The sequence below is a fragment of the Meleagris gallopavo genome, chromosome 10, assembly GCF_905368555.1.
Source record: "Meleagris gallopavo chromosome 10, MGAL_WU_HG_1.1, whole genome shotgun sequence".
NCBI classification, from domain to species: Eukaryota; Metazoa; Chordata; class Aves; order Galliformes; family Phasianidae; genus Meleagris; species Meleagris gallopavo.
The window spans coordinates 16,954,930-16,974,369 of NC_139413.1; the positions used below are offsets into that span (position 1 = coordinate 16,954,930).

Here is a 19,440-nt window from a genome sequence, read left to right on the forward strand (position 1 = left end):
AATAAAATCTATTTCACATACTCAGTAGCCTTTGAAATATGTTCTCTTAGTTTCATAAAATGACCTGAAAAATGACAGATGCACCAATCTGTGTAACAATAACTGCTGATACCAAGGAAGTGTATCAAAACTATTTGCACAGTTATTACATTTTCAGTATTATGGTATTAACCTGAAAAATGCATTTGTATGTCCCATATGAAGTTTTGGATTTTCAGTTTCATTTAACAAAATCAAATATGGTTATTTTGGGAGAATGATATTGACTGAGCTGGTCTAGTGTTCCTTTGGGGAACAATTCCAAAACTCTGTGAGGGGAGGGGGAGGCGGCTAATATTGTCAAACTGAGCAGTAGTTTTCCTAGCCTTTGTTCATTTGTGCATCTTTAGGTAACAACTGTTTTTCTGCATTTTCTAATTCTTCAGTAAACAGAAGATGCATTCTTAGGCAAGTTTCTGAGTTTCACATTCAGTGTTAATGACTTACAGATGATTCTGTTTGTGAATTTTCATGTATGAGCTTATTCCTTGCCAAAGAGCAATACTGATACCTACTTAGAATTAGTAATAGGACAGTGTGAAAAAGATAGGGATAACTAAAATCGTTACTGGCACATCTTCTCAGAGTGCATTGGTGTACAGCTGTACAGTTTTCAGGGACAGATGGGCTTACTGAAATAAATAAATGCTGCAAAGACCAATCAATACAGACAGAGAGAGTATAAAGCACTTTTAAAACATTTTCTATTGAATTCTTGAGTCCAACAAAGGCGTAAAATAAAAATGCACAGATGTACAAAATGGTACTTTTGATGTACTTCTTAATGAAAGGGCAGACTTCTGTTACTCAGTCAGTGTCAACATACACTGCAAAGCAGAACTGAGAGAAATGTCAAGTATGATACTATCAATTTCTTTGTAATATAATCAATAGCACTCTTATTTTAAGACAAAGCAATGCCTATCAAATTTGTCTAGAATTTTAGTTTTGTTGGAGATCCAACTGAGTATTTCAATAGATTTTTTTTTCAGCTAAAGAGGATTAGAAAAACACTGCTGAACAGTTCTACATTACGAGATGCAAAAAAGTAAGCTTTTCATTAAGTACATTCTTATGAGGACAATGAATACTGAGTCCAGAGAAAGCTCAATCAATATGCATGGACAGCAAAGCAGCTATATATTTCTGAAGGCCAGCAAGACATAAGAGTTGCTCATAAACTGCATTTTGTACAAGGGTGACACCAACTCCAACATGTAAGAGCTCAACTTTTATCATAAAAGTAACAATAGCTAGTTGTAATCTCTCAGCTGAAAGTTATCAACACAGCACATTTTGCATATTAACTGAAGATAAAATCAGGTAACATAAAAATCAGAACTGAACTTTGGTTAGAAGTGTTGTGATGACTAAACACCTCTCTTCGTAGACCCACAAAAGCCTATCCCATCTTCTTTGCAAACCTAATGATTTCAGTCACTCCATATGTTTAGAAGGGCAGCACTGGAACAAGTAAGGGAGAAAAAAAGTATCAGACTTGATAACAAGTGTTGATTAAGACTTGCAAGAATATCAGGACAAGCTTTGTGGGACATGGAAAAAAGATGGTCAATAATCAAAACAGCTACTGCAGCACTATGAGGCTTAAAATTAAAACTTCAAAACTGATTTTAGAAGCTGTCAACCTTTTTTGATGCTTGTAACAACACTTGACTCCTCTTACAATTCTGGAATTAGGTGTAGTGTCATCACTGTACATGCTGCAGTTAACAAACTCCAAATCTTGGACTTGGAAAGACAAGAAGTATCCAGAATCCCGAGTTATGATAGACACAGAATTACAGAATTCAAGGGGCAGGCCAATGCAATTGACAGTAAACAAAAATAAACATTTTAAAAGCAGAATAGCTACATGTTAGAGTACGGGGTAGGCCGCGCTACACTTCTGAAAACTGGAAAAGAAAAGATTCCTGTAGATAGCAATACCCAATTGGTAGAATATATCCACAGTTCTCTTCCTAAAACAGCATAAAAAATTGTTTGAACATTATTTGCGTTATAGCTTTTCTCTATGAACTAGCCTACTGGAACTGGAAACGTGATCTCTTGTCATATGACTGACCCCATCGTTTGGAATCAGTTGCACTGCCCTCTTTCTGAGAATTTGGAAATAAGAATAGAGCTAAAGTAAAAGTGATCTTTGTGGAACAAAATTTTGGTTAGATTGGGGTAAGACATCACTCTTTAAAAGTGGCACAAGAAGAACAGGCATAACAAGCCACCAATACTACAGACAGGAGGAATGATACTTGGGATCACTGTATGCAGTAGGCTTCCAATCCTACAAATGGTACAGAAAAAAAATCAGCAAGCATCCATTTCACAATGACACAGCAGAAATGAAGAGAAAACAGATGATCTGTGTTTGGCCTTTAACAACAGTGAATGATCAATGTGGTGAAGCAATACACAACAATATTTCAGTTTAAAACAACTAAATTTAAAAATTGTGCAGTAAGCCCTATGGACAGTTTTGACATAGCTTTGCTTATGCCAGAACTCATTTCCTTCCTTTTTGGATGTATACTGTCACCACAGTGTTTTTGCATCTCAGACTTGGCCTGTTTCCTGTACCAACAGAAAATGTGACTTTGGTTAAGGATTACTGCAGATCAAGAGATTCACACTTAATAATAACTTAAGGGAATGATCAGTGCACTGCTCAAATTCCATTGCAAGCACAGCTATTTCTCTGTGGAGTTACAGGATGAGGGAGTAGTCACTGCAAAGAATGACCTTACAAGAAAACAAAACCAGTTAAAAGTGTTGAATCTGCAGAAATTTTATACACGTGAATAGATGTCAATGAAAAAAAAAACAAACCCCAAAAAACATTAATTATTACAAGAAAATAAGAAGCATGTCTAAAACTAGTGAATTCTGGCATTAGAAAGAATATTGTACAAAACTGCTGAAATAGCTATTACTTTTAATTTTTTTATCTCAATGTTTTCAGTATTTACTTTTTTCTGTTAACAGTTCTGTTTTGACATCTGATTTGAAGACACAATTCACATTTTTTGCTATACATTAAAAGTGAACAACTCGTCTTGCTCCTTTTCCCACTGTTTTTAAAAAATGTGGTTTAGTTACTTAGTGATGAATTATTCACTATGAATCTGAGTTCATTTAACGAATGTGCCCCTAAAGCACAGTCTTCTTACAACACCTCCTGACCAGGAGTGTTAGTGCTGGGTTCTGCTGTGCACTCAAATTCACCAAGGTAGCCTTTCAAGTAGATCGTGATTAAAATTGAAGTCAATTCCTTCTTTAGAAGTCTGTGAGCCAAGCCAATTTGTCAGCAACTGGTATTGGGCAAAAGTACAAATTTCTATCTGGCCTATTGAATAGCTAATTCGAGTTTGTTTTCTGGAAAAACAGTAGCCTTAAAAGCCAAACACTTAAGAACATAGACAGACACTTGGCCAGCATTGCACCATGGCTTCCTTCCACACTTCGTGAAGCTAATTGGAGGCCCTAGTCTGTAAGTGCTCTGCATGCATAATGGATCTGTGGGCCATAAACATATGCTTCATTTCCATGGAACAGCACTCCAGCTTTAATTGTGAGGGCCAGGGGAAGTGAACAAGAATAAAAAGATTATACTTACTGTAAGGAACGCATTCATATTGAACTTCTAGATACTTGTATGTTCCAGGACAAGGATCAGGAAACACATCTGACCCAGTAACTACTATACACTGTGTTCGGTTGTTGCACCTGTAATGGGAAAAGAAAGCAGGCTAATTAATTTAAGATTACATTTAATTTGCAAGTTCATGCTAAAGTGCTATGTACAGCACTAACTTTCTTCACACTTGGGCAGTTCAATCCATAAGACAACAAAGTTAATTAATACTAGATCAGTCAAAGTCCATAAACGAGGCTTCAAGACAATATTTCAGTTCAGGCTTAACACTCTTAAATTTGGGTATCATTGTTATCTCAAAGAAGCATTTCAAGTAGCAAGGATAGCTGCCTCAAACATATACTGACTTGACACTACTACTCAGTAAAGTTAAAGCAAAATGCAAAGATGATATAAAACTTAAAAAAAAAAAAAAGTGTAAATGTGAATAAAGTGCATTCACACAAATCACCAATTCCTTTAACCTCTCCAGATATACATTTGAATGGCTTTATGTCTCAGAGGAATGTTCGTTGTGATTGAAGGTAACCAGGATTTTGGTTGGAAGAGTTATTGCAGACAAAAAATATTAGTATTTAAATTTTAATTATTTTAACAGCAATTGATGGTCCTTATGCTTCCCCTGTTAAGTTACAGGAAGAAGTAAAGAATGACCATCTGAGGAAATTAGAAAAAAATTTAAGAAGAACTGCAAGAAAATTGTAGAGGAGACAAAATACTGAAATATAAATGATTTGTTGAATAATGGAAACCAACACATTTTGATGCAAAGAACAAATTCATTGCAGTGCCTCCAGTCATAATGATTTTATGAGTTTAATGGTTTTTAAAGTGTTTTGTTTTTTTGTTTTGGTGTCTTTTTTTTTTTTTTTTTAATAATAATTATCTGGGACTTCCAGGCCAAATATAAGATTAGAATTTTAAATGAAAAAACGATCACCTAACTCTGAAGAGATGGTCAGAAAGAAATATAGAAAAAAATAGTCAGAAGAACTATTACAATAGAAAAGAGAAGATCAGGGAGTTAGGTGACTATAAGAAAGGGGAGTTTGGCTGATCTTCTCAGGGGTTACTTTTGTTTGTCAGCAAACTGAATAAGAGTGGTCTGAACTTAAGTAATAACCTAGCCTTTGACTCCAGCTGTACATCAGATTCTCTATTGCCTACTACTTCCCACACTCCCTGAATAACAAATCTCAGGCTAAAATAATCTATCTTGTACCAACAGCTTTCTCCAGCTGTACTTTGCCAACAGGTATAAGAGTGATTCTTGCTACCTCATGAGAAGTAGAACAAGCCCATTTGAAGAACTCGGATACAAATGATGTTCCTATTTACCTTCTAATAAAGCTAGCAGTGAACAGGCTTGGACAAACTGAGACTCTTGCTGAGTAAACTCAGGAGCAAAACCTTTTCCGACTTTATTAGATCATTCGTCTTTTCTCTGTTCTTTAAAAAAAAAAAAAAAAAAAAAACTACTTATTTTGTCTTGTGACGCTCGTAATTTCAAAACTGATTGCGAATAACCCACACAAGCCAAGACAGGCAGGCAGGTAGATGGTGAGGAGCTCACTTTGTGGCCATCGCTTACCAGTCAGCCCAGTATTATGCCACTCAGGCTGCCAGCATTACTCACTGCCAACAGCACACACAGTGTACTAGGGTTTGGAGAAAGCAGGATGCACACAACGGTTTTCAGAGCCATGTGGAAGTGATGCAGAGAGTCACTGCACTGCTCTCAGGTGCATGATGTAAGAGGAGGCTGCAGAAGTAGGAGAAGGCAATATGATCCTAAACTTCACAGACTTCTTTGGTCTTACCTCTCTACCAGGTTTTTAAACCCCACAGCTGAGGTCAGACAAACCAGCACATGAAAAGTAATATTTTGTAATTAATTCCTTTAAATTAAAATGAAGCCATAAGCACTCCTACAAAAATACTCTCTGTAGTGCATCACTCAATGTAATGGCTTCCACAGCTTTGAGCTGTATGAAAATTTCATCTTACAGTTGAAAGAGCAGAAATTAAGAAAGAAATATTGATTTATTACAAAATAATATGGATACACATTGGGAGGAATGATGAAGATCAGTTTCAAGCTTGTATCAAAAGGATGTATAATGACAATAAATCAGAAGTGCACTATTTTTGCCTTACTACAGTAAAAGCCAGTGTCGAATTTCAGGCATTGAGTTGCTGACTTTGTAAAAACTATGACTATTGACTATTTCTATAGGTAAGAATTTATGTATTCTGCATATGGTCACCTCCTGCTCACCTTTGGCCAAAATGAAGGCGACCACAGTTCTGAAATGCAATAAGCTGTGCCTGCTGCTGTAGTACACAGTAGTACTGCAAAGCATCCCCATTTAGAGCAAGAGCAGTTATGTGTATAACTGAAAGAATAAAGATTTTACATCCAAATCACTGACCTGTATTTAGAAATAATCTGCTGCTTGCATTTTTAAAAACTTTGTAATCTTTTAGCATAAGATTCTGATTTCCATATGCTTCTAACATTTCAAATTAAAGTATCTTATTTATACATTCACATGTAAAAAAAAAAATAAAATCCACATTCAAGTAACTGTTTGTTACCCAGTTAAGTTGGTCATAAACAACAGTAATTAGAGCAGCTGTAAGTCCCAATTCAAGGGTTCTAGAGAAGAGATGAAGGATATTTGGGCCTTAAAGAGGTAGTTCTGAGACTGGCCATTCAGAAAATTTACAGTATTGTCATTTGTTCTCTGGATAAACAGTAGTCTTCCTTCTTCTTCTTGTTATTTCTTTCCCCCTGTAAAACCTGGGACACTAACTTCAGTATTAGTTATTGACCTATGCTTCTGCTGCTGCCTGCAAAGACCATTCTACTAACTGCTAAAGGGCTCAGCTGACATTCTTTATGTCAGCTATACTGGCCAAAGGATACTCTATATAAAACAGCATCTCATCTTACAGAGCTACAGAATGTCGTTACCTTACCGCCACTCTAGCAAAGGTTCACAATTTTGAGAAATCTATACATTTAGAAACACTATGTCCAATGAAGACCATACTACACTGCTACAATCTGTGCAACATAACCCCTGTGCGGATTTCTATTCCTTTCTGAAGGGTAAGCCCTTTCCGAATGTGGCTACTTCATGGTATTCTCCAAAACAAGACTTAACAGAAATAAAATTCCTGGATATTTGATAAACTGGCCCAGACACCATCAGGAAAAGAAAAAAAAGAAACAAACAAAAGAATAAAAAGACTTGCCAAATAACTTGAAGTCCTTAATGCATTTTAACCAGCGTTATTTTTTCTACACAACACTCTGTTTATTCACTTCATCTATCCAAACTGTTTTACAATTGTTCTTACTGGTACGAACTAGCATTTGTTGTTTCTGGGAATTTAAGAAGTCAAATCACAAATATTTTAATGTTTAAGCGTTTGCAATCTAGCGTTTAAGTGTTCTTTGGTTTTAAGTATCATATAAGTGTTCTGTAATCTAGTTAACTGCATACTTTCCTGGCATATTTTAAACTATGCAAATTCACAGATTTTTATGTACAATCTTAAAGTTCATATGATCTGACACTGAAATATCTTCACACTTGAGACATTCACGATATTCACAAAGATTTATGACACCATGACTTTGTCATTTACAAGGAAATAAAGCAGATCTGCAAAAAACAGCTGATGTAGAAAAGGTAATGCATGGATTAAGAATGAAACTCTACTTAGGGGAAGACTAACAGTAGCACTAAAAGAATGATGATTCAAGTTCCTGCGCTAACACAGCATGAGTTTTGCAAAGGGAAAAGTGGGAAATATTATTGTTCTTGTGAATACACGGAGTAACTGCATACTCTAACAGTCATTTCTTCAGTATTTTAGTATGAATGAAGAAAGGTTACATTTTCATAACGCAAATGCATCACTTAGAGTAATCTAAAAATCAAATGGAGTGTTTAATTAACAGTTACAGTACAGTGTCTGAACTCCTTTCACCTCAGGATGAAAGACTGCAAACGAGGAATGGCCCTTTCACACTTCAGATGACTACAAAAAAAAAGGAAGTAAACTAGCTCCAGCAGTGCTGTTAGCCAGCATCTTCCCCTCACTGTGTAGCCAAGCCCCTTCTGCGCTTAGCTTTAAGGACAGCTGTACTTCCCACAATAATTTGTTTGCATTTCAACTCTAATGTTGATTTGTACAATTCCCAACAAATTGCTTTTGCTCTTTTTTTATTATCTTATGCTCGTTATTGTGCTTTACCACGTGTAATGTATGGAGATGAGATTCCATGTGCAATCTATTGTGTGAGGTGTTTTAATCAATAATCTTGTTCTGCTGATTAAGCAGGGGCTTCTGTTTTGGCAAGATAACATTAGTTTCCCCTGTCATGCTCCAAAAGCTATTGGGAATCTTCAGCAGATCATTAGATATGCTACAATAAAGCTTTGGTACATTCTCTTTTCTTTCTTAAATTACTTCTTCACTGTCCTATCATTCTCCGTCACCGCTGGCACTGCATTATTATTACAGCTCCCCTGAAACTTGCACTAGAGCTATGTCTCCAGGCCACAGGATGCCATTTTCAATTGAAGCTTCTGCTTGAAAATATAAATTAAGAAAATTTCATTATCTTCTGCCAAGGGCCATTATTCACCACTGTTCTAAGGAAGATTAAAAATGCAAAGTCTATGGACTTGAACAAATACTCCAGCATTAAAATGAAAAGCCCAGTGCATCGTGTCTGGACCAGAAAATGAAATACTAGAATTCGAGAAGCAGATTTTTGAGATTTCAGCATGAGATGGGCCAAAGAGAAGGATGAGATCATCTTCATGGGTAGGTTCCATATGCCACATAAGATACATACAGTTCCTCTCCAAGTGATTCTTGCAGTTCTGCAAGACGTACAAAATAATATTCACATCAAAATTTATCCTTCAAATGCTTTTGTTTTATATACATAACTTTGGCAAAGATAGCAACATAGAAGAAAAATCACTGCTACTTTGAATAGAGTACAGGTTAATGTCTAACATCCCCAGACAGACCGCCCACTTGCAGCTTTCTGTGAATGCAGTGTTTCTTTAGGCAAGGTAGAAAATGGCAAATACAGAAAAGTCATGCATACTTCACTTTAAAAAGCTAAAAAAACAAAGATAGTCTAAAGCCCTATTTTAATAGATGAAATTAATTTTTTACAAAATTCTTAATATATTAGAACATCCACTTGGGTATGTTTTGAAATGTTTAAGTCAGATCTGAAGGTATTTCTCTTTCAGCATATTGATTAAATACTTAAAAGCTAGCACGACGGCATGTTCTTGCGTATTGCCTGCAGCAACCTGCTCAGACACCACTTGCAGCACGTAAACTCTGAGTTACAGCATCACGTACTCCATATGGTCTTCTTGTTCCTTATTCACCCTGTGTGAGTTGTAGTCTGAGTAAAAAGAGATGGGAATGTGGGATGAATTTGTTTCGTGTATTGACTTTTAACGACAGCATATTTTAAATGGAAAAATTCCTGAACCTCTTTACCCAGAATAAACGGCCATCTTTACATATGTATTCCTAACAGTCTACAACTGCTGTGTGAGATGTGCTTCTGCTTGTGTATGCATATTCACTAGACCTCCACTTCTGTTATTAAACTCAAAGTTACATATGTATGAAGATGTCAAATATTACTTAAATGTTATGTTTTATTAATTTTGCCTCAGAAAGCTTGTACAAAACCTACATATCAAATAGCCAGAGAAAAGTGATTTTATGTTAGAAATGTTACACATATATGCTTGCACACATACATGCAACAGTAGAATGAAACTACTTAAAACAATGCATTTAAATTCTGAATTTCAAATTCACCTCACAAGAAATACATTATACAAACCAGAAATGAAAGCTAATCATTTAGCAACTAGACTTAACCAAAGCCAAAAGAAAAGGAGCTGCTAGAAAGCCCTCCCCCTACCCCCTCACACCCCCACTGTAAAGCCCTGACTTGCAGCAGCCTTGGCCAACCAGCACCTATAGTTCCAAATCAACTACTGCAGCACCAGTGCAACCCTACACAGTTGGGAAGAGTGAACACACACCTCTGTAGGGAGCCAAGATGAATGTCATAGATATGAACTTGCAGCTAGCTTTAAAAAAACAAACAAACAAACAGGATGCCACAGTGGCAGTTTGCTTATGCATGTGTAAGATTTATAAAAATTATTTTCAAGTTAGAATTCCTGAAACTACTACAGGGGAATGAACATGCTAAAGAAAGTAAGTACTACTTTTACTTAGCTTGAAGTAAAAACAGATTTAGCATGCTGTGGTGGTACTTTTCATAATTTAAGAATAAAATGAGGGATGCAGAAGCAAGTACAAAGGCAGAATTTGGCCAAAAGAACTGTGCTTCAACACTGGAAATCTTCCCGTGACCATGAAAGCAGTAAGGTATCAGTTTGAAAAATTCACAAGGGATTTCCTATGTACTTGGAAACATGATCACTAAAGCAATAACCCTGGTGAGTTCAGATAAAATATAGCTGGGAGAAAAAAGAAGCTTAACAAAATTGTTTTTATTTTCTTTTTGAATCAAAATATTGATGATTTGTTGAATTTTTGTAATTTCTGAGTAAACATATTATTAAGAACCTAAATAGTGTACAGTTACTGCTGTACAAGAAGGTGCACCATAGTTTTCATTTGCCCAATAAATATACAGTAACATGAAATCTTGTTTTCTTTTTACAATGTAATCTTGTGGGAATCTAAGGGTACGTGTTAAGGATGAAAACTCGAAGTAGACAATAAAATGCAGCAGAAAATACACAACTCCCACAGGCCTTTTCTTAGGGCTACCCAATCTGATTCACTATCAATGAACATGTATCAGAACTGTATGACAAAGTAATTTAACTGAGTGTTTGTTTCTTGCTTTCAACCTTTTCTTACAATTTTAATGCATTTAGTTATGACCCGTTTGCTTTTTAGTATTTGTGTTCAGTAAGTTCAAAGCAGTCACTTGTTAAAAAGATAGATCTTTTCTCTTATTCCCACTGTAGCTATTAAACCAGTGGTAGTTTTTCTTGTTCCAAGTCATTCTTGTTCCAGTACTTTCTTTATTTGTGTAAAGGCTATTATTATGGAATTGTTATTAACCTGAAACTGCAGCATCAGATAAAATAGGAAAAAAAAAAAACAGAAAAAGGAAATGTAGATTCCAGTGGAATACACAAGTGCCAATTCTCAATAATTTCTGAAGTGCTTTTACAATCCCATCTTTCTATCACATATATGAAAGGCCTACAGGAGCCATCAGAGCCTCTAAGGAGCTGACTGCAAGGCAGGGACAGGAAAAATCAGACAACTAAATCCACAATTAGTTGCGCAAAGTAAATGGAACAATCTGCCAGTGACACTGACTTCTGTCTGGAACGCAACCAAAACCAAAACCTTGTAACAGCAGAGACACCAACATTTTAGAGAAAATATTTGTGCCTAAGGAAGAAGAAATGTAAGTAAAGTCATATTCATAATCCTGTCATATTATTCATGCACGTATGTTTTGCAAGCAAAATGCAGCAGGGATTAAAGACAATGTATGTCTTAGTACACAAACTAAGCTAAGCAGATCTGCACTGCTGAAAAGTAATCAGTTCAAAAGACCCAATTAAATGTCTCACAATTTAAGCAAAATAAATAGCCTAAAGCAATGCTTATTTACTAATGAAAACTTTAGTAGTGCAGCATCATAATGTCTGAGCAATTTACACAGATTGTTCACACTGAGCGAACACACACAGCATCATGCCTTGTGGGTCAAGCAGGTTACAGATGAGACAGGAAGGGTTGGGTACAAACGTACAAGCTTCATGAAGCAGCATTTACTTAGGAGGCACAGTACTAGAGCAGAGCCACAGCAAATCCAAGTGCAAATCTTCAAGCACAGTGCCTAACACCCAGCTGCAACAGACTCAGAAGAGAAGAGACTCTCAGGCAGAGATCATAGGATAATGGTAAAAGCCCTTTAAAGCCTGTTCTTGCAGCACTGTAGATCTTTGTTATCCAAGGCTTGATATTCAGCAAATTCATAATGTAGTTAAAAGTTGAATCATTTAAGACAGCTTCTGAATCATTATTAAATGAATAGCAACTTGAACAATTACACTATTGAAAATGCATAGCTTTATCATTCACATCAAACTGTACAAATCTTAAATACATTTCAAAATATCATCCATTTTAATTACTAGAATAAGGTACATTCTTCTGAAATGTGGAAGTCTTGATACCCCTGTACCACTCACACTTGCACTGGACCTTCAAGGCAGTTCAGCACCAAGCAGGCGTCAATCACTGTGAGTCTCACAAATTCAGCAAAGCTCTTCTGCTTGCAGAAACATATGCCTACTGTAACTGCAGCTTAGCCTCCAGGTAAGCAAAACTTACTAATTACAGAACTGACCACTGAGGCAACATAAGGTCCCTTTGGTTTACCTTTAAAAAGAGCAGGATTAACACAGTTTCAAATGGGACGTGTGTGTAGGGTTGGGCCCTGACCTCCAAGTAATGAAAATATATTACGTTTCCCCCAAATAATGAAAATATATTACAATCTGTATCAATTAGGAGCAATTATTTATAAAAATGCTCACCTACTACAGTTTGAATATAGAAAAGCCATCACATTTTTAACAAGGGAAATGGGAAATCACTATGGGATGCCCTACTTAGATTAAATTAGCAAGAAACTTGTTATCAGACCATATAAAAGACACACCATAATAAGATGTGACCTTGCAGAACCTTGGAGCCAATCTGATTTTTTCCCCCTGTAACCCCTCCTAATTATCTGCAAAGTTACAGACCCTTTTGTGGCAGGTTATTTTTCTGTGAATAGTGAGGGGTTTGGGGCTTTTAAATATTTAATTAGTCTTCTGATATGAGAATTGTTGCACATGACAACTGCTTCGATTTTCAAACTGTGTTCATCCTAATTATGTTCAGATTTAGATTGGTCATCCCAAACCTCTCACTCTTGTAATTATTTACTCCTTAAAGATCATTCAGTAGAGAAATATTTTTCACTCTGATGGCTCTTTCTTTCCACAAATGGCTTTTCTGGTCCGTTAATTACCCACTCAGAGGATTAGAGTTTGTAATAACAGAAGAGATCCTGCATTTAAGATGAGTTTTACAGAGTGAAAAAAAATAAATTGTTTTTTGTAAACTTGCCTAAGGGAATATCCCCTTTTTGGGTTATAATTTTCATCAGCAGAGGCCATGTGCCACTGCTGCATCTCTACCAACTCCACAGGGCTGGGGAGTGATTTGTTTGCTTGGCTCAACAGAACATGGAACAAAGTGCTGAGCAAGAGGCCAAAAGACAACTTGGTTATTTTACAAGATTTATAAAAGTGCAATCTGCTAGCAAGATGGTAGGATCCTTCTGCTCATCACTCTTTATGTGAATCTCATGGCTTTAACGTTATATAAATTAAACTGATAGCTATTAACAAAATTACAACTTTTCTTATTTCATCTGCTCTTTTTTTTTTTTTCCAGAAATGCTGTCCCTTGGTAGGTCTTTAATCAACTATGTAACAGTGGTATCATTTTCTATTAAAATGTGTCTGAGAGTCCTCGCTATAAGTACTTTCTTTTCTTCTGAGAGGAATGCCTGCCACAAAAGCACTGTTATTCATTACCCGCAGTGATGGCTGGATTCAATTATCAGGTGAAAAGCTCACTAGGCTTCCAGGTACAGGACTTCTCCAGCTGAAGCATATCCTTCTGCTCCAGCCTGGGAAGCACAGTTCATTTTTTTGTGACTTGAAGGTAAGGGATTAAGTTAAAACTTCCTGTTTTAAACCCAGTAACACTTAGGGGATTGCTTTTGTTTGCTCACTTTTACATCTCCAAAAATCCCGTGGATTGTGTGGCTTTTATTTCTATGTAAGTCAAGCACATTCACCTCTGTAAGAAACCCATCAGAAAATTCAGTGGCTTGACACTGTCAACATACAGCTAATCTTTAATTGTGTCAAAAATATTCATAATCTAATCCTTTTATCAAACTGTCTACCACTGAAGGAGTCCCATGTGCCTGAACAATTAAAAACCCCATGTTAGCTATACGTAGTACTGTATTACATTTGATGCAAATCCTTTTCTATTGAAATAAGCACTGGGCTGACAGCAGGAAGTGGCTGATAAGAAAGCAACAAGGCATTGCTGATGGCATTCATGATAACTGAGCACTAACTCATAAGTGTTCTGTCTACAGCACATTACCCAAAGTGCTCCTGTTTTAAATGTGGCTCCAGGAGGTGTTCTTTTGCTATAACTCAGCCACAAAGGCAGCAAAATTATCTAAGAAAGCTGGATATACAAAGTAAATGATGTTTTTCATACCCATCAGTGATTCTGGCACTAGAATAATACATTTGAAGGCAGTATCAGTGCAACTACATCCTAGATGAGAAAACACCTACAGCTTCATAAGTGTAATAGCTGAGCTGACTTCAATGCTCTTAAGAAATTCAGTTAACATGGAAAGGTTATAGTTTTCAAACCAGTTATTGTTACAGTTAAATAACTCAGCCTAAATTCATGTATCATACGGTCATAGAAAATGGAGCACAAAATCTGAGCAGTGTTGAACAATAATTTCGGAGTGCTGGAAAAATACATGTATTAAACTCATTTTAAAACTGCTTTGTTCCCTATATACATACATATATATACATATATGTATGTATGACAAGGAGCATGATACCTGAGAAGCAATGAACAGTAAGGTTAAAGATCACAGCTGCATAGATTATTACTAAGAACAGAGGATAGATATTCTTGTACATACAACAACAAAACATGTACCTTGCAATATGAAACATTATGCAGCTCTGTGTCATTACGCAGTAGTAAGACCTTTTCCTGTAAGGTGTTAGAACTGTATGACTTTGGTCATAGCAACTTGCTCCTTGAAATTATTCTGCTATCTAACTTCTTTGACAAACATTACAGAACCTGGGGTGAGCAGGGGGTGTTGTGCACATGCTAGAAGAAAATCAAAATTCAAAGGCTCCTGTAGTTACTGTACTTTAGTGAATAACTGAAAAAACACAGTCATTATTAAACTCATAGTAAAGATTCTATACTGACAGTATACTATGAAAGAGGTTTGACATGGAAGAATTCTGTGTCTTAAGAGCCTTCCCTCCCCATTGATGTGCCTGTAGCAGGCTAAAAATACATCAAATACTGAGTATTCAATCTATGTAACACTCTTAAGACTGCATTAACTTCATTGCAGTAACTTGTTTTATAGGCTCAGTTCATCATGACCTATAAAATGTTAGGCTGAAGTGCTTTAAATATCTGCTAACACCATGTGCAAGCCTGGGAGTACAAGCCACTGTGCTGTGAAGCGGCAAAGACGGCGCTCTTCAGAGAAAGTAGCACGCACTCTTATGTCACTGATATAAACAGGGTAAGCATGCTAAATTATGTATGAAACAGGCAGCCCATCTTGATATCCACAGCAGTAATTCTAGTTGAATTCTTTGTTTGATTTTATTTTACCAGTATGATAATAGTCCTTAAGCTTGCTTCTTAAGCATAAAAATTGTCTATCACAATAAATTAAAAAATATACATGTAAACTCATTTCAGTCTTAGTTATTGTATGAAAGAAAAAACCGAAGACCTTTTTCATTTGTGGCCATAGAATTTTTGCTAATTATTGTTCTGCAATACATAAGAAATAAAATGGAAAGAGGCAAATTATCTGTGTCTTTCAGTAATCATGGCCTCTTTATTAAGCAATTAGATTGCAATTTCTTTATTAGAGAGATAAAAAAAAGAAATGCTTTAAAATACTGTTATTGCTTGTATCTTTGATCCTTAAACTTTTCCATTTCAGCAAGCTCATTAATGTCAAAATGTCATGAATATGACCGCCCCTTTTTAGGCTGTATAGCCTGGGTACATGCATAATCTATGGGATTCAATAAAGAAGTTTTTTTCTTGTTGAATTCAACTAAAAAGCTTAATTGAGCCACAAAGGTCAGAAGATTCTTTTTATTATAAGTAGGAGATTATTCTGCGGCAGAAAGAAGTTTCCAGAATATGAGATCTGCTCATTTTTATACTACTCTGTGGACACGTTTTAATTTTTAAACCATTGCTACTGTTCTCTTCTGAATAAAAAAGCTTCACTGTAATAATTTTAAAATTCTATTTCCTTTGTGTTACTAATGAACTGTTCACTTTCTTTCCGAGAGCTGGCTTTATGATACTAGCAAGTAGTCATAATTTACTTACGTATATTTAATTCATAATAATCTATCCTAATTTCCGATCTATACTCTGCTCTGCCCATCTTCATGTACCTTTTCCATCTCAGTTCTGTTTACTAAGTGATATTCAACGGATTTCCTATAGTGCAATGAACCTTAACAGGCAGCTTTTAATTGCCTCGCATAGGAAACCACATCACTATTAATTCCACAGCAACAGTATAAAATAAAACTATTGCTTCTCAGACTCTAGAGCAATTAGACCTCTCGGCTATTTGGCTAACTCTGCTTCATGATACCCAGTGCAGTTAATTATATTTTTTGATGTTAATAGTCTCTGTCAGTTTCAAGCATAACTCCTCTTTGATGAATATTTAAATTATATTTGAATAAAAAAATAATCTTGGTTACATTTCATATTCAGCAGTCATCACAGCTTAATAAAGGTCTCCTCGGCAAGGGTTGAGATAAATGGTTATATGAACACATGTAGAAAGTCCTAAATCAACTTATCAGATAACGTGCCTGGTTTGGCTCAGTGTTACAGAAGATATATTGGGGTGGGAGGAATTAATAGGCTTCAATTATTACAGTATTATTCCATATGAACTGTATTTGACACAGTAATAATATATAAGTAAATTAGAATTTTTTAATACTGAAGTTATGAATGCAACTAGAACTGGAACTTCTCAGGGCTAGACTAGAAGTTCAGAAACTAGATAAAAAGTCACATAACTTTGTCCAAGATAATATAATATTCAACTACAAGGTGCTGAAGGTTAAGCAATGCTGTCTATGTCAAATTCTCACAATTGTAAATTTTCAAGAGAGGTTATTAAATAGCGCAAACATATAATATATGATTAATTGTAGGCTAAACAGTACATACAAATAGTACAGATCATTTCAGAAATCTGAAAAAAAAAAAAAAATGCAAGAAAGCCACAGTCTGAAGAATCTGTTCTATGCGGTTCTCAAATACACAACACTATAAAATGCTTAGAAATGTATGTATACACATGCATAGATATTTATATTTAACACATAAAGAGCAAGGAAAGTGATGAATATGTATATATCATCTTGCTAGATAAGATGTATGCTGACTTAAGAAGGGCTTGAATTTTTTTTTTGCCAGTAATAAGGGAAATAAAAGCAACTTAAATATATATGGAAATAATAAAATACGAAGCTACACCCTGGCAAAATAATTAATTCAATCTTTTTTAAACTAAATCTAAATTTTAAATGTCATTAGTTGGTATCAATGATTCTTTTATTGTTTCTTTGTAGCTCATCCAATGCTGTGATTACAGTAATGTGCATGTGTGCTTGCACATGCGTAACATAATTTCCTCTGCAGAAAATAATAAGAGAACACACCACAAAAACACCAGTAAGTACCACTGAGAGCTATTTCACCTTACCTTACTGCTCAGAACCTCAGAATGTGAGAGTTTGTATTTAATCAACTACGTAATACCACGGTGGAACAACTCCATTAATTAAAAAAAAAAAAAATAAAAAAATCAAACACTGTTTTTAATGAGTAAACGAGACCTACTACTTTCATATTAAGTATTAATGACCGTGAAAATGAACAATGCTAGATAAGGTTATTCTCAGTCATGGTTGTTCCAGTTTTTTTTCCTGCAGTAAAGCCAAGGACTACGGTACGCGTCATGAATATTCTAGGCACTGTGATTATGCCTACTTCATGAAAATATGCTACGCGTATTACTGCTTTTTCTCTGGGTGAGTCATATCTGAGTTTTCAGACTAACAGACAGGAAAAAAATAAAACAAAACAAAAATCAATCAGGCCAAGGCCTGATACTGTGAAACGTGCAGTTCAAAAAAATAAAGAGCATTTTAAGTTTCTACCGCAGAAAAATACTGATGGGGGTGACAGCTGTACTAGGGACCCACGTCTGTTTCAGATGAGCAGAAACTTTCATTTATCAAGGCTACTTAAAACAGATATCAAATTTTGATAGCCTTGTATGTATTGTAAATGTTTAGAGAGACTGCCATCAGCAAGCTGAAGCTGATACTACTGGCATGCCAAAGCAAAAGGAGAACCTCATAGATGAGATGTGCACAAATACCATAGCTGCTCTGCAGCACATGAATTCCGAGAATTTCCCTCCACATGTCACCCTATGCTATATCTTGTGATCAGTACCAGTGCTTCTCTGACACAGAAAGGACAGAAATGCAAGCTCTTAATGATCAGAAACAGCAAAAGTCCAGGTATACCCCTTGCTCTGAGACACTTTCCACAACATAATATCTGTAGCAAAGGGAGGCAATCTTCATCCGCAGAAGAAAAAGCAAGGGAAAAAGCATGAATGGCAGCAGGGGTCAGCAGAGCCTTATCTGAACCTGGCAAACCCCCAAGAAAACCTGCACCATTACCACAATCACAGGCTTTTTTCAAGGGCTCACAGGCAGTTTTAAAGGGCAGAGGATCAAACCCTGCCCAGGAAAACTGTCTTAAGTCACATTAAGAAATGCAAGTGGGCGGCATAATACTGTTTAAATGCTTCTTTGTGGAAGTGCTGCCAGAGCTCTAATTCTGTTTTGCAGTGACCCCATAGCTTGTTCTGCTTTCTGCCAGATAAGATGTACTGTCTGAGATTTGTGCTGTTCAGGCTGCTTAATTTTTTTGAGGGAGATTAATCAGTTACAACAGAGGTACTACTGTCCCTCCCAGCCAGCAGTCTACTGGCAGATCTTCCGTATTCACTCATATTAGGGGAGAAATCAAAATTGTTTTCACTTGGAAGAAAACTAAGACAGTATGAGTGTTTCTACTGCAGACCTGACAAGGAGGAAAAAGACAAAACGCTCCAAAGATGTGTTTTCTTCAAACAAGAACTTATTTTGCTTTCTTCCCAAAATGCCTCACTCTCATTTGTTTAAAGGATTTTTAAAGTTGTGTATTTGTTGAACATGTGAATGGATGAAAAAGAACAAATATCCCTGTTCTCCCACTCATGTTGGAGGGATTAAGTAGAAAATAACGTCTCCGAAAAAGGAATGGGTCCAGCCCTTCCTTAACCTTTCTCTAGATCACCCTGTGGGCAGAAGGTGCTCCACTTCCATTTTGAAGACCTTCACTTGAGTGCAACTGGCCTGCGGACTTATGATGGATCTAACAGATTGTGAGCATTACCATGTGAGAAAAGTTCACCATAACAAGAATGCAAGCATGACCTGCTCACTGCTGTCATTGATAGACATGGCAATGGACGATACAAGTCTTGCACAGGCTAGGGACAGGACAGGATGAGTGCATCAGACAACATTCTGACTGCTGGAAATGATTTATGCCTTTTTTAATCCATTTACCTTCTGCAGTAAAGTTTTAAAATGGTATTTCAAAGAATTAAAGTTCCCTAAGTTTATCTACTATAT

General features: G+C 36.0%; 1 protein-coding gene across 8 annotated transcripts in view; it reads right to left on the reverse strand.

Moving 5' to 3' along the window:
- The window catches only part of ADGRL2 (adhesion G protein-coupled receptor L2), a 378,308-nt gene that overhangs the window by 46,835 nt on the left and 312,033 nt on the right, over nucleotides 1–19,440 (reverse strand). For all 8 annotated transcript variants that reach the window (XM_031554862.2, XM_085232370.1, XM_085232372.1 and 5 more), the window contains one exon: nucleotides 3,671–3,780. In XM_031554862.2, coding sequence (XP_031410722.1) covers nucleotides 3,671–3,780 — 110 coding nt within the window. The remainder of the gene's footprint in view (nucleotides 1–3,670; nucleotides 3,781–19,440) is intronic.